At 48.8% G+C, this 14,103-nt stretch overlaps 1 protein-coding gene across 4 annotated transcripts in view; it reads left to right on the top strand.

Moving 5' to 3' along the window:
* SEPTIN8 (septin 8) overlaps positions 1 to 14,103 on the top strand; it is a 35,375-nt gene that overhangs the window by 16,436 nt on the left and 4,836 nt on the right. For 2 of the 4 annotated variants that reach the window (XM_080397796.1, XM_080397799.1), the window contains exons 2-9: positions 518 to 632; positions 2,662 to 2,857; positions 3,531 to 3,717; positions 9,439 to 9,600; positions 11,072 to 11,168; positions 11,521 to 11,689; positions 11,945 to 12,077; positions 12,870 to 13,060. In XM_080397796.1, the coding sequence (XP_080253922.1) occupies positions 518 to 632; positions 2,662 to 2,857; positions 3,531 to 3,717; positions 9,439 to 9,600; positions 11,072 to 11,168; positions 11,521 to 11,689; positions 11,945 to 12,077; positions 12,870 to 13,060 (1,250 nt within the window). The remainder of the gene's footprint in view (positions 1 to 517; positions 633 to 2,661; positions 2,858 to 3,530; positions 3,718 to 9,438; positions 9,601 to 11,071; positions 11,169 to 11,520; positions 11,690 to 11,944; positions 12,078 to 12,869; positions 13,061 to 14,103) is intronic. The other 2 variants (XM_080397797.1, XM_080397798.1) reach the window with 2 other exon arrangements.

Below are 14,103 nucleotides of genomic sequence, written 5' to 3'. Positions count from 1 at the left end.
TCACAGATGGTAAAGCAAGAGGATTCCTCACCCTGCCTGTGCGACGAGCACCGCTGAATGCCTAAGCAAACAAAACCATGCTGCTTATGGCAGTAGCAAAGGAAAAATATGGAGTACTTGGGGGGAAAATACAAAATCTGTCAAGCCGAATTTGGTGTGGGAGTGTTTAAGAAAGTAGAATAAAAAAGGACAAGGAGAAATTGAGTGCTAAATCACATGGTGGTGGGATTTCCTTTGCTAATCTCTCCCAGCTGTATGTAGCTGAAGTCTATGCTAGTGTTTTCTTTGTAGCCTGGTAGCTTAGTTCTCCCAATTCCCCATGAAGATGAGTATTTCCCCCTCTTTTCTGTTGCTGGCGGTGGGTTTGTGCTGTGGTGTGCCAAAACACAAGCTCGTTCGGGCTGGAGGTTATGCAGTGCCCGGGAGGGTGCTTGTTTCTTGGGCTTGGTGGTTCCTCTCATCAGTCTGACTTGCCATCTTTATGCAGTTTGCTAATCTGGCTTCTTCCCCCTACCAGAACGAAGAGAAGAGGAACCTTTCCCTGGGGGGCCATGTTGGCTTCGACAGCCTCCCTGATCAGCTGGTCAGCAAGTCTGTCACACAAGGCTTCAGCTTCAACATCCTCTGTGTGGGTGAGCACAGTCCTCTGCAACAGACATGGGCTGAGCTGGCAGCGCGGTGAGGTTGGGACCAGGATTTCTTGTGTGTCCTGCTGTGCCATGGGGCTTGGCAGAGACTTTAAGCAAGTCAGAAATGCCTATTTAAATAAACATTTTTTTTTTTTTTCCTCAGTGAACTTCAGCTCTCTGGAGCTTGATGCTTCTGAGTTGTGACTTTCACAAGTGACTATTGGAGATTGTTACCCAAAATTAGAGTTTTGGTGAGGGGGGTAGGGGAGGAAATGGGTGTGGGACTGTCCAGCCCTGCTCTGAGCTGAGCTACCCGTGCAGGTGCAGAAGCTGCAGAGAGCAGCAGGGAGGTCCAAGTGACTGAGCCTTGTGGGGCAAACTGGAAGAATTCCTGTAATCAGCGAGGTGTTGGGCATCTCCTTCACTGTGATAGCTGTGCAATAGGAAGCGTTAAGGGAAGGCTGTGTGTGGCAAATTAAGCACTTCCATTTGCAAACTGGGGTGGCTGGCATGAGCAGCTTGGTGGATATGGTGTGCAAGCAGATACAGTCAGATGCAGTGGTTAGCTGAGAGCTGCTGCTGATAATTCAGTCATTTCTGAGCGGGAGCCTGCACCCCAAAGTTGGGGATAAGAGGTTTGCATTGGGGGCTGTGCCTGGTTGATGCTTTCCCAGCGTGGGTCAAAGGGCTTGAAGCATGACCATCCCTGTGCTAGGAAAGGGAGAGGGAGTGGAGCGTTCCTGGTTTTATTGATTGTAAAGTATTTATCTTGAAGATTATGAGCAGGTGCGAGGTGCTGACTTTAAAATAACCTTGTTACACTTTTTAATTTTGATATTGACATGATCTAGAAACCAATTCCTTCCAGTGATAAGATAAGCATTATTTTTACTTCGGCTGGTTCTTGTATTGTGTATCAGGCCTAAAGTACCGTAACCTGCTAAACCAGCAGAAATAGATCTAGAGGCAGCAACTCCTGCCTGGCCCTCAGCCTGCCTGAAGAGAGTATGGCTTTGTGTAGACTGTGCAGCGAAACGCTGACAGCTCTTGCAAGGTGCTTGTGCCATACCTAGCCACTTCTGAATATCCAAACCACAAGCAAAAAGCATGGCTAGAATCACAGTTGAACTTCATAGGCTTGTTCCTTAGCAGAAGGGTAATTGCAGCTGAGAGCAGTATGTTTTTAATTAGTGCCATTCTTGGGCACACCAGAATGTATACTCTTAGTATGGCCAGATGAGCATGCATTTGTGAAACACTCATCTGGAAGAAATTAATGCTTTTTTTTTTGGTCAAGAGGAAAGAAAGAAAACCTTGTATCCCTGTTTGCCAGATCCTGCTCCCAGCTGTGCCCACAACTGCACAGGAGAATGTGGCTTTACATCAGTAGTGAGTTCTCCATGTGACTCCTTTCAGATTCATCTGGAGCACCAGGCTGGCTTTATTTCCTTGCCCAACTCAGCCACAGCTGGTAGAAAGCGGTGTGTGCCTCTGTGCTGTTCTGAGCACCACGAGGTATTCATTCTCTAGATGTGAGAGGAAACCTCGTTGTCGGACTTGCCTGTCCCCTCCAGATTGTGCCAGACACTCATCACTTCGTGCTGATCTGCAGTTACCTGGAGCTATTGCTGTGTTTGGGACATCCAACAACTGTCTCAGATAGTTCTTGTCAGTGGGAGCAGCTGAGTTTTACTCCTCCTCATCTGAAGGCTCAAAAGACTACTAAAATTGTGCTCTCCCCAGCTTCTCTGGTGCAAGATCCCAAGCAAAGCCAGGGTACATGGAGAGGAAAATAGTGTGTTTTGCTGTGCTGTATGGCCCTCGCTGGGGAGACAGGACCAAAGTGCTCTGTGTTAGTTTTGCATTAAGTCTGGGAGGCGTTCAAGAATGCAGCTAGACAATTACACGTCTGTCCAAAAGCAATTTGTAGTAACCTTTCACAGTATAATTTAGTTCTGCTCTGTCATTAATGTTCTTTGAAGTACCTGTGACAAATTCATGCTGCAGTGAGCTGATGATTTCTCCTTCCTAGGTGAGACCGGCATTGGGAAATCCACGCTAATGAATACCCTCTTCAATACCACATTCGAGACGGAGGAAGCCAGTCACTATGAGAGTGCAGTTCGCTTGCGGCCACGGACCTATGACCTGCAGGAGAGCAATGTCCACCTGAAGCTAACAATTGTGGATGCGGTTGGATTTGGGGATCAGATAAATAAAGATGAAAGGCAGGTCTCGTGCCATCTGCTTGGTGTTTCTGGGCTTGCCTCTGCTGCTTAGACATGGCCTGCCTGCAGCCCTGCCTGCAGTGTTGCAGAGGAGGTGTCCATGTTTCTGTTAATGGAGTAGCTCCGTTTCTGGGGACTGAGTGTTGAGGGAGTTGGGTGAGGAGCCAAAAAGGTCACAGGAGGTCTTCCCAGCAAAGAATGGTGTCCTCCAGGAGCGTGAGCAGTTAACAAGCTGTCCTTGGTGCCAGCTTGGGAATTATCTGTGCTGGCAATGATCAGTGTCTCTGGATCTGTCTCATTTAATTACACAGACATCTTGTTCAAGCTTCAGGTAGAGGCTTTCTGGGACTCCAAGGTCTCTCCTTGGTCATGTTGCATTGCTGAAGCCAGATGGCTCAGCCCTGAGATCTGGGCAAAGTCTGATCTGGGGAAGTAGTTGTCCTTCCATGCTCCACTGTCCTTAGACTTTGCAGTACAGCTTCAGGAGACCAGCAGCCTTTGGATTCTAAAGGTCTGTGTGTAAATGACACACTTCCCCGTTGTACAGCTAAACTGTATGAGTCTTATAACTACTTTTTAAGTGATATCATGGTATGTCCAAGAGAACTCCTTAAGCCTTTGAATTGTTGACATTTGAACTCCAGTATCTGGCTTGCTAATGGTATGGTTTTAGTTACAGGCCGATAGTTGAGTACATTGATACGCAGTTTGAAAACTATTTGCAAGAAGAGCTGAAAATCCGCCGATCTCTCTTCAACTATCATGACACGAGGATTCACGTCTGCCTGTACTTCATCACCCCAACTGGGCACTCGCTCAAGTCTTTGGACTTGGTGACAATGAAGAAGCTGGACAGCAAGGTAAGGGTGGTCCCTCTTTCTGGAAGTGGTAATGCTGCTGTTTGTTGTCATGCAGAAGGTTTTGTTCCTTCCATTTAAGTGCTGGACTCCTTCGTGCATATTAGCTGAGCCATTTTTAGGACTCAGGTAAAACTTCATCTGCCCTGGTGGTTGCTGAGGTCTTGTGCTTGTTTTCTCACTGGCTTTCCTGAAAAATGTCAGGTGAAAAACCCGTTTTCCAGCTAGCTGTATAAAGTCTAGAGTGTCCGTTGCTGTAAGAGGCTTACCCAGATTTGTTCCTATTGATCAAAGCCATCAGCTGCAACTTTATTAGCTGCTCTTTACAGGTGTGCAGGTGAGGGTGCATTCCAGCTCCTGCCGTTGAACTGTGGGAACTGTGGAGTCACCTTTGGTGTCCTGACATGTCAGCAGGGACAGAGGGGCTCAGAGCCACCAAAATTGTAGGCATCTCAAGGTGGTCAGTGCGGAGGAGACGAGGGCTGCCAAGAAGCGTTGGCTGTGCATGCTGGAACACAGGGAGTGCGTGGTGGTGGTAGTGCCATATGATCTGGATAGGAGATCTTCTGAAAATGTAAATATGGTGAGAAATTTTCCAGGTCATAGGAATCCTAAAAGTGGGTTGTGAGAGGGTCTGGCTGGGTTTCCTTGTGCATATTATCTTCTGCCTTAGGGGGCAGTGGGTTACTTAATTGGCTACCACTGATATTCCTGCAGCTCGGAGGAGGTTTCTGACATGCTCTTGGTTGTTCCAGCTGGCTTCCAGGGAGCTGCAGGAGGCTTCAGAGGTTACTAGTGGCAGCATAATTTCTTCTTTGCAAGAATTTCCTATCTTTCAGAGCAGGATTTTACCAGCAAGTGGTTCCTTTCAGATGGCAGATGCTGATCAGCCTGCAGAGAGGGCAGGCAAGGCAGCTGGGACCCTACAGTAACCAGGTAACCCCTGGACTCCATTGAGGGAATGCTCTGTGCTCTGGCTGTTGTCCATGTGCAGCTCTATCAGACTGTCCTGGTGGGTAGAGTTCCCCCTCGCAGAGCTCCTGCTGTTTGCCCTCGCCACCCAGGGCTGCTGGCCTGCTTTTCCTTGGCCCCGCTCCAGAGCAGGCACTGGGTTCCCATTGCAGTGGGCTGTTTGTAACTGTGGTGGCTGTTACACTGACTTCATCGGGAATCTGAAAACTTTCCCTTAAGAAACTCTTGTCTCTTGGTGCAGTGCCAGCATTACGTGTTCCCAGAAATATGTTTGGAGGAAAGCTTTTGCACGATTCCCCTTGGTGCTGGTGGTCCCACAAAGCTTTTCTCTTCCTTTACTTCTGCATTCCCTACTTTTCACATCTCCCTGTGGCTGCCTTTAATGTGGTCCTTGGGTAGTACCAAAATAAATCCTTTGTACTTGTGCAGAGATGAGAACTTTTTGCACACGCAAGCCTTTTATACTTCTAAACTTCCACTTCAATAGTCCTCTCTGGAGTCATTTTATCCCTTTGCTCTCATCTCTCTTCTTACCATAGTGTGAGAACATCTTGGATTTCATGATGCAGTGGCCTCGCACAAGCAGGCATGTGGGAATGAATAAGCAAGTAGAACCCATTGATGTTTTCTTGGTGTCAGTGATTTATGTTGCATTTCTGCATTGGTGTCATCCCAGGACATCCAGGTGCTTTCCAGGCACTCCTTAAAGATTTGTGCAGGGTGGTGCTGTGCCCCTTTCCCAGTGCACATGGACCGTTTGTGCTTGGGGGCCAGCGCATGGGCAGAGCGAAGCGGGGTGTTGGCAAACCCCGGGCAGCTTTCTGCCTGCTCCGGACTGGTGACCGAGCGGTTACCGTGCCTGAGCAAGGGGGTGACGTGCTGACTCGCATCTGCAGCCGTGTGAGCGCACCTGACCCCAGCTTTCCTCTTGCAAAGCTTTGTGTGGCTGGTGGCCTTTGTTTTCTGGTTGAAGAATGGAGCCCATGGAAACGAAAGGTGTATCGGAGGCAGTGGCTTTTTAACAAGGGGTTTGTAGGAACTTGGCGCAGTTACACCTTTGCTTTAGCACACCTGTGGCATGGTATTACGTGTTGGGCAGGCTTTTGAAGCTGCATGACAATTCCAATAATGAATCTTGCTCCTAGTGTAGAGCTCAAAGTCCCTTCTGGGTAAAGCTGTTTTGTAAAGAAAATCTTCCCTTGTACTGTAATGCAGTATTTTGTTTAGCTGAGCTCATGGCCAGCTGTTGTCTAGGGTATTTAATTATGGCCAGAGAGCTAGAAGGATCTCCAGAAGTGGTTCAAGGTAGACAGAATGTGGCTAGCTGGCTGGTAGGTGAGAATCACATATGGCCTGGCAGGGGTTGGCTTTCTTTTGGATTTAACTTGGGAAAAGGAGGAGATACTTCCATCCCTGGCAGTGCTCAAGGCCAGGTTGGACGGGGCTTTGAGCAGCCTGGGCTAGTGGCTGGTGTCCCTGCCCCTGGCAGAGGGGTTACAAGTAGATGATCTTTAAGGTCCCTTCCAACCCAAACCATTCTGTCATTTTATGATAAATAAAATTGCATCTGTATCAGGTGAGAAGGTGATTTATTGATTTAAAACACAACCCTGCCCTGGAAGGCGATGGCACAGCTGTGTGCTGCTGTGGGCACCCTGGTGGTTGTCCCCAGATGGTTTCCAGTCAGTGTGTGTTGTTTACGAGCTGTGGCTAATTGTTTGCCCTTCATGAGCTGTCACATCCTAGGCAGGTCACTGGCCAGTGGGGATGCTTCAGGCCTGTCTGTGCCTCTGCTGTTTGGTTTCCAGCATAAGATTTGCCTCTTGGTTTCACTGAGACTTGGCATATTCAGGAACACTTTGGAGATGGGGAAGAACTCAGATGTATTTCACAGTGTGAAAATGCATGTAGCCTTATTATATTAGCAAAATTATTTTCTACCAACTGACCGACTTTGGCACATTCTTGTAAGTGTTATTTTTGGAGATGAGAAATAACTCATCAGAATGACTTGCGAAGGAGTACATTTTATGTGTGTGCATGGCAGTTCACTATCTTGTCTGAAGCACAGGCTTCCTTTGGTCGTAATTCCAACTCCAGCAAAGACTTCTAGCACGTGGACTGATGGTTGGGGGACACTGCTCCTCTGTTGCATTCAGTAGGACAACACTGCAGTAGTTAACTTCATGATTTTATTACTAGATCTTTAAATAGAGAATATTGCTCTTCCACCATGAGATATAAGAATGTTGCTTTAGGATTCTGTCTTCAGCCAAAGGTAAACATTATTTGTGTAAAAGAAAAAGGGGAGAGAGAAACCTTGCATAGTTCTGGCATCACTTCCTTTTATTGGGGTTTTCTGTTCCGGAGGGACAGGAGAGGTGACTTTTCTTCTCTAGCTAGCTGTATATCTGTTTATTTGGCACTAATTGCTGTGCCACAGGCTGTGGCTTTTGCATAGAAGTGGAGGCATGGAAGGTGCCGTAGGAGGGCAGGGTTAGACATGCAGTTTGGTTCGGTACCGTCTTGTACCTCATTTGGTTTTTGTTTCCAAACTTTTCTGTCCTTTCTCCATGTTGTAAAGGGATGAGCTTATTCTAGACTTGGACAGCTTTTGGGTGCCAGTGCTCAAAATCAGAGAAGGGAAAAAAAGGAAGATAATTGTATAGTGCTCCAGGTATCACTTGCTAAGTGTGGGATTCCAGTGTGTGAGTTTCCAAGGCATGCGTGAAATGAAAATAAAACCAGTAATTATTTTAAAAATTTAAGGAACTCACAAGGGAAGAAGAGAGAAGGAAAGAGTTACACCCAAATGCCATTTCTAGGACTCCACAGTATTGATTTTGGCTGTTGGTTACTGGAAATACGACAACTTGTAAAACCCTTTTAGGTTATGAATTCTGTGACAGCAGGTGCTGACTGAGCTGCCTTGGCAAAGGACGTGGGACCTGGCTGGAGGGTGCTTGAACCAACCTGGGTTTGCACCTTCTCCGAGTGCTGCTGGGGCAGCAGCTGTGCCCACAGAGCCTGCCTTCCCCTGTGCTGGGCAAGCCCCGCTGAGCTCCAGGCTCTGCACCTCCTGCCTCACTGGGAGCGGGGCTGAGCTGGGACTTTTTGAAAGAAGAGGGGCAAATTGCTTAGGCCAGCTGAAAATGGATTAAAATCACCTCTTCTGCTGGTTTGTCAGCGTGCCTGGCTGGCTGGAGAGCATGAGGCTCTGCACGCCGCAGCTCCCTGGCAGGGCCTTTCCCCTCGCAGATACCGCTCCTGAGCGGGCAGTACATGAGCCCTGAGCTGACCCTTTTTGGGTGGGAGATGGTGGATCCAAGCCTCCTCTGCTCTTAGCAGGTCAGTGAAGCACCCAGCTGTGGTCTGTTTAACTTTGTAATGAGGACATTGACCTGCTGAGGAGTGAGCAGCAGAGCTTGTTCTGGGGGGGGTTGTGGTCCTTGGTAAAAGAGGCCAGGTCAGTGGCTGAGAGAAAGGAGGAATTTATCCTCTCAGATAAATTTGCAATGAGCAAATTAAGACTGTTTTCTTTTGGAGTAAACACTCTTGTATTTAGTAAGTGCTAAACCAGAGCAGGGGGAAAAAATCCAAGAAGCACGGAAAAAACACTAAGCTAGAAAGAGAACATGAGCTGGGAAAGCAAGGTGGTTTATTTTAGTGGGCACCCATTGGAGACCAAATGGCTGCTGTGAATTTCTGCTCTGTAGGACAAAAAGCATTGCTGTTGGGAATCGTTAGATGGCAAATCAGACTCTCCCCTCGTTTGTTTGGATTCTTGTGTTTTACTGCTATGAATTTGGCTGCTGTTCAGACAGAGGAGTTTTGTTGTTGTTTGTTTAAGCAGTGGTTTGCAGGGTTGCACTTGGCTTTTCTGGCCATAGCAGCGTTATCTAATAGAGGTTCCTGTGACAGATCCTGCCCCACTGTAGCTCTCCCGAGCACGAAGCCATGGTGAACCACATCCCTGCGGAAGGATGTGGGATGTGCCCCTGTTTGCTCTTGATCTTTGTAGGTACTGGGCACGGGGGGACCTCCCCAGCCTGCAGCTCGTGGGTGGCTTTGAAACCTGGGGTGATGAAGCTGCGTGAGGTGTTGCGCTTGGTGACAGCTGATGTGAAACCAAAGCTGAGCGACAGCAGCGTGAAAACAGATCTCTGCTGTATGGCACCCTGCACCTTTTCCAGGAGGTCCATGTAATCTGCACAGCACGCCTGAGTTGTGATCCTCACAGGGCTGCTCAGGAGGGTCCTTGGAAAGTATCTGCAGCTGCTGTGAGAGCGTCAGGAGCCCATGCTCTTTCTGCTTAAGCATGGGAAGGCTTCACGTCAGCTCGCTGCAGCGTTTCATCCTTGTGCTTGTCTTCTAAAACAGCTTGTCAGCAGAGCCAGAAGTGGAGAGGTGATAGCTCGAGACGTGACAGTTACACTGTCTTTGCCTCCCTCGGCGTGTGTAACAAAATACATAGGCAGGAGCAGAGGCTTTGATCTGCTCACTGTGTATTTATTGCCGGGTGTTTATCTGGAAGTCTTGTAGCCAAATTAGTCCTGGAAAACTCTTCCCTCTAGTGTTCAGCTGGGCTTGTGCTGCAGCTTGCATGCAAAAACATAGCACCTTTGTGGTTTTACGAAATGTAAAGCAGCCACCGGGGTAGGATCCGGGTCACGCTGCGGGCACCCACGCTCCCGACAGAACAGCATGCCCGCCTGCTGCTCACCCGAGTATTTTTCCTTCCTTCTGCTCTAGGTGAACATCATCCCGATTATTGCCAAAGCAGACACCATCTCCAAGAGCGAGTTGCACAAGTTCAAGATAAAGATAATGAGCGAACTGGTCAGCAATGGCGTGCAGATCTATCAGTTCCCCACAGACGACGAAGCCGTTGCTGAGATTAACTCTGTGATGAACGTGAGTAATGCTGCCCATCACATTGCCACCAAAGGTTGTGACAATTAAACTGCCACACAAAAATGCGTTTGGAAGGCAAGTTTCATTGGGATTGTCCAGACACTGAATCTGTTTGAAAGTTGAGCTGTGGATCTGACAGATGCCTGAGGCTACTGCATACAGAATTAATTAAAATGTGGCTCTTACTTAATCTGTGTGCTCTCTGGAGAAACTCAGCTCTAAAATCGGTTGTATTAATTTTTTTTAAAATAATTTCTTCAAAATTCATTCTGTTTGCTTTTAGGTTACTTTTAATTTGAGGAGGGAGAAACTTTAAATAAAAATTTTACAGTTAAGATTACCTTTCTGACTCAGGGAGGCTAAGCAGAGAAAACCCAATTCGAAATAAAGAAGAAAAGTTGTTGGAGTCCATTTTGTCTTTTTTGAAATTCGAAGGTCAAATTCAGACCTGGCTGAGGCATGTGCAAAACCACTTTCAGGTTTCCTGTCTTCCAAATCAGAGTGTAGCTATTGCAGCAGAAATAGCTGAAATGTTTCCGTGTTCATTTTTTAAATAGAAAGTAGCTTTTTCATTAAAATGAACATTTTCCTGCATAGTTGTTTCTGATTCAGTGCTTTGTCTCTCACACACCCCCCTCCCCCTTTGTGTTTTAAATTTCAATAGCCAATTGATTTCTGGGTCGGTGGGATACATGTTTTCACTGTAACAGTTCTTTTTTGCTGAATTTGTGAAACATTTGGAAGATGCACTCTTTAAAAAAAATTGCAAGCTGTGTGTATTGGGGGAAAAAGTGAGTCATGCTTGCTTGGTTTTTGAGGATTTTTTTTTTTGTTTTTTTCCCCAATTAAAATGTTTTGGGCCACGTCTCTACCAGTTCCCACTTCCAGATCTGTTTCTTCTTAAATGTGAAGGACTTTGTCAGCCTCGTCCTGCTGAAGCACCCGCTCCGTGGCTTCTTCCCTGCAGTGCTGAGGACGGTGCCCTGTCTCCTTACTGCGCTTGATGCTTTGCAGACTTCGAGAGCAATGAGCACACGTTGTATCCTGTACATGTCCCTTCCCGTGCCCACACACAAACTGCTGTGCCAAGGCCTGTTCATGGATGTCTTTGCTTGTGCTTTCTGCAAGGCAGGGAGTGCCCTGCTCTTGGCATGTGGAAAGACTACAGCTGCAAGAACAACCTGACAAATGGATGGAGGGAGATCAGTAATGATCATGGTGTTCCCACAATATTTCCCCACCTAGTTCAGTCCAGCCAGCATTGCTAGTAAGCTGTGTTGTGGCCCTACACTGCTCTCTGTTGTAATATCCCAGCGTAGAGCAGAGACTGCTCCGAGTACTGGAGGCTGTTAGCTTCAGAGGGAGAACTTTTTGCAGTTGATCCTGTGCCTAAATGAGGGGGATCTAATGGTTGAGCTGATCTCTGAGGGGTTGGCCCGTGCACTGAGTCCCTGCCCTGGTTCTGTTTCAGGCTCATCTGCCCTTCGCTGTGGTCGGCAGCACGGAGGAGGTGAAAGTTGGGAACAAGCTGGTGAGAGCTCGGCAGTACCCATGGGGAGTGGTGCAAGGTAAGGTGCTGTGAGCTGGGCACCCCCTGCACCTTCCCTCCCTTGTGTGGGCACGTGCTGGCACCCTCTCCAGCTCTGCCTGCGTGTGCACGAAGGTGCCCTGTGCTAAACGGTGCAGAAATGTTCTGTGCAGCCTTTTGTGGGTTGGCCAACCTTCCCTTTGAATTCCTGTTCCTACTAGCAGGTAGTGATGGTCAGCGGGAATCCCTGCATCCAAGGGGCTGTGCTGTGCCCTGTGCGGGATGGCAGGGAGAGGTCCTTGTGAGGAGAGTGGCTGGAGTTAAGCTCGATGTACATTTGTGCTCCCCAGCCGTGTGTGCAGTTTGCTGACTTCCCCCTTTGCTTCCATCAGTTGAGAATGAAAGTCACTGCGACTTTGTGAAACTGCGGGAAATGCTGATTCGAGTCAACATGGAGGATCTTCGGGAGCAGACTCACACCCGCCACTATGAGCTGTACAGGAGGTGCAAACTGGAAGAGATGGGCTTCAAGGACACAGATCCAGACAGCCAGCCCTTCAGGTGAGTGGCCTTCGTGTCTAACATCGATTTGGAGTAACGGTTTGGTACTGACACCCCCCCAAAAAATGGGAGGTTTGCAGCTGGCATCCACAATGTTGGGCTGGAAGATACTAGCACTGGGTTTGAACTTTGCAGCTGAGTTAGACCTTCCCTTTCTGCCTGTTTGTCTTTAAGCAATGCGGACAGGCATGCGTTTCCCCATCCCTAACTCATTGGTGTCCAAAGAATCTGGATCTCGTTTGCTTTCTTCCCCAGCCTCCAAGAAACATACGAGACCAAAAGGAAAGAGTTCTTGGGCGAGCTCCAGAAGAAAGAGGAAGAAATGAGACAAATGTTTGTTAACAAAGTCAAGGAGACGGAGGCAGAGCTGAAGGAGAAGGAGAGGGAGGTGGGTGTGCCAAAAACCTGTGAGAGGAGCCCAAAATACAGCCAGCATAGGATCTGGGTCTGGGCAACATAAGAATCCTGGAAAGCACATGCAGCTCTCGAGCAGACCTCACCAGCCAAAGCGCACACACACACCTTCCCCCACTCAGAGAAGGGGATGCAGGGTAATGTTTTCAAAACAGCATCACACTGGCTTAGGTGTCTCAGAAACAAGTCTTCCCCATCCTGTGCAGTGTGTAGGAGACTTGGCTGCTGCTTGCTGAGTGAAGGACAATGTGGGACGTTTTGGGGAGCATCCATGTCAGGTAGACTTTACCTCTGGACAGCAGAGTAAAGGGGACAGCTGGGCTGGAGTCCCTCGGGTCATTGGTGTGAGGCCCCAGGCAGCTGCTGTGACGGAGGAGAAAATAAATGGACCATCCTCAAAATCAGTGAGGAACAAAAGAGCCCACAATGTCCACAGCCCCCTTGCAGGGCTGCAGGCTGAGCTGAGACCCTTGGTGCGCTTACCCGGGGCTCATGCTTTCTCCTGCTTTGATACGTCGCATCAGGTAGAGCTGAATTTATTGTCTTTGCTGCTTTTGGTGAAGAGGCTGTGACTGCCCAGAGGCCAGCTCTGCCGAAGGGCTTGCACAGTGCGGGGGTGCCGGCTGCCGTGCCCTGCCACGGGTCGCTCTGGGCAGGGCGTGGGGATTTGTGTGGGAGGTGCGAGTGGGGCTGTTGGGGAGGGGAGCAGGGGGAGCGCAAGCTGGTCGTGCTGAATGTGATGCTCAGAGGGTCTGTTTCCTACCAGCTGCATGAGAAATTTGAGCACTTAAAAAGGATACACCAGGAAGAGAAAAGGAAGGTGGAGGAGAAGAGGAGGGAGCTGGAGGAAGAGATGAATGCCTTCAACAGGCGGAAAGTAGCGGTGGAAACCTTGCAGTCCCAATCCTTGCAGGCTACCTCACAGCAGCCACTGAAGAAGGACAAAGACAAGAAAAAGTAAGTGACTGAGCTAGAGCCTTTCTCCTCTGCCACTGGGAAGCTGGGTGTCTGCTCCGGTGCTTTAACGTGTGATCAGTTGTTTAGCAAATGGAAAAGGGGACTTTGGAATCCTAATTCCTACCCTTCTGACTCCACACTCAAAGTGGAGGAGAGATGGGGCCCTCCCATGCCCAGGCACTGCCCTGGGGAGGCCCTGGTGACCACAGGTGGGGGGATTTGCCATCTGGGGCCTTTCTCTAACGGCCAGGTGTCCTGTGGGGTTTGCCCTTCCTCTGTGACAGCCAGCTGAAGCGACCCTGCGAGCCATCTGCTCCTGGAGACGGACCAGAAGGTGACTGGAAGTGAGCTGCATCTCCTCCCCAGCAGAGAGGAGTGGGGACAGTCCTGACACGGTTGTAACATCCTACAGATGTGGTCCCCTGTCGTGCACTACTTCACTGTGATCCGTAGGCTTGGGGCCCTCTTTGGGACCGCACTTATTTTATTTTTGGAGGCAAAGCTGTAGAGAAAGGAAACAGCGGCTTAGAGTGAGAAGATGCCTTGGGAATTCCTTAGGGTTCTGTGTGAGATAGGGCTCCAGGGCATGGTTCTTCTGCTTAGGAGAAAGCTCTTTTCCCCTAAAGGCAGAATTCCTGTCTTTGCTTGCTGCAAGTTATTTGATGTTTCTGAAGCCAGCAAGTGTGGAGCGAGGGCATGTAAATAATGCCCTTTCAGCTGCCTGGTTGTGTAATGGAAGAGCAGGAGTGGGGCAGACGGGTTTAAAAAGAAGAGGTGGAGGGGGTGAACCTGCTTTTGGTCAAGCCACTCTTCAAGGAGCACTGGCTAAGGAGCAAAGCAAGAAGCACCATCATGCAAGCTGGTAACTCTGTTACTCTGTCATTTTTTGTTACTTCCCCTTGCGTGAAGGAGCTTGAGGGTCAGAACTGCATTCTGTCAGATCCGGAACAGGCGGGTAGCAGTGCTTTCTGAGCCTTTTAATGGTGAAAAGAAAGACAGACCATCATGAGCAGCAACACCCGAGTTTGCTCTTGACAGCACAG

This window comes from Falco punctatus (assembly GCF_963210335.1).
Source record: "Falco punctatus genome assembly, chromosome: 8".
Classification (NCBI taxonomy): domain Eukaryota; kingdom Metazoa; phylum Chordata; class Aves; order Falconiformes; family Falconidae; genus Falco; species Falco punctatus.
The sequence above is the reverse complement of the archived record's forward strand: the minus strand, read 5'-3'. Positions and strand labels throughout refer to the sequence as shown.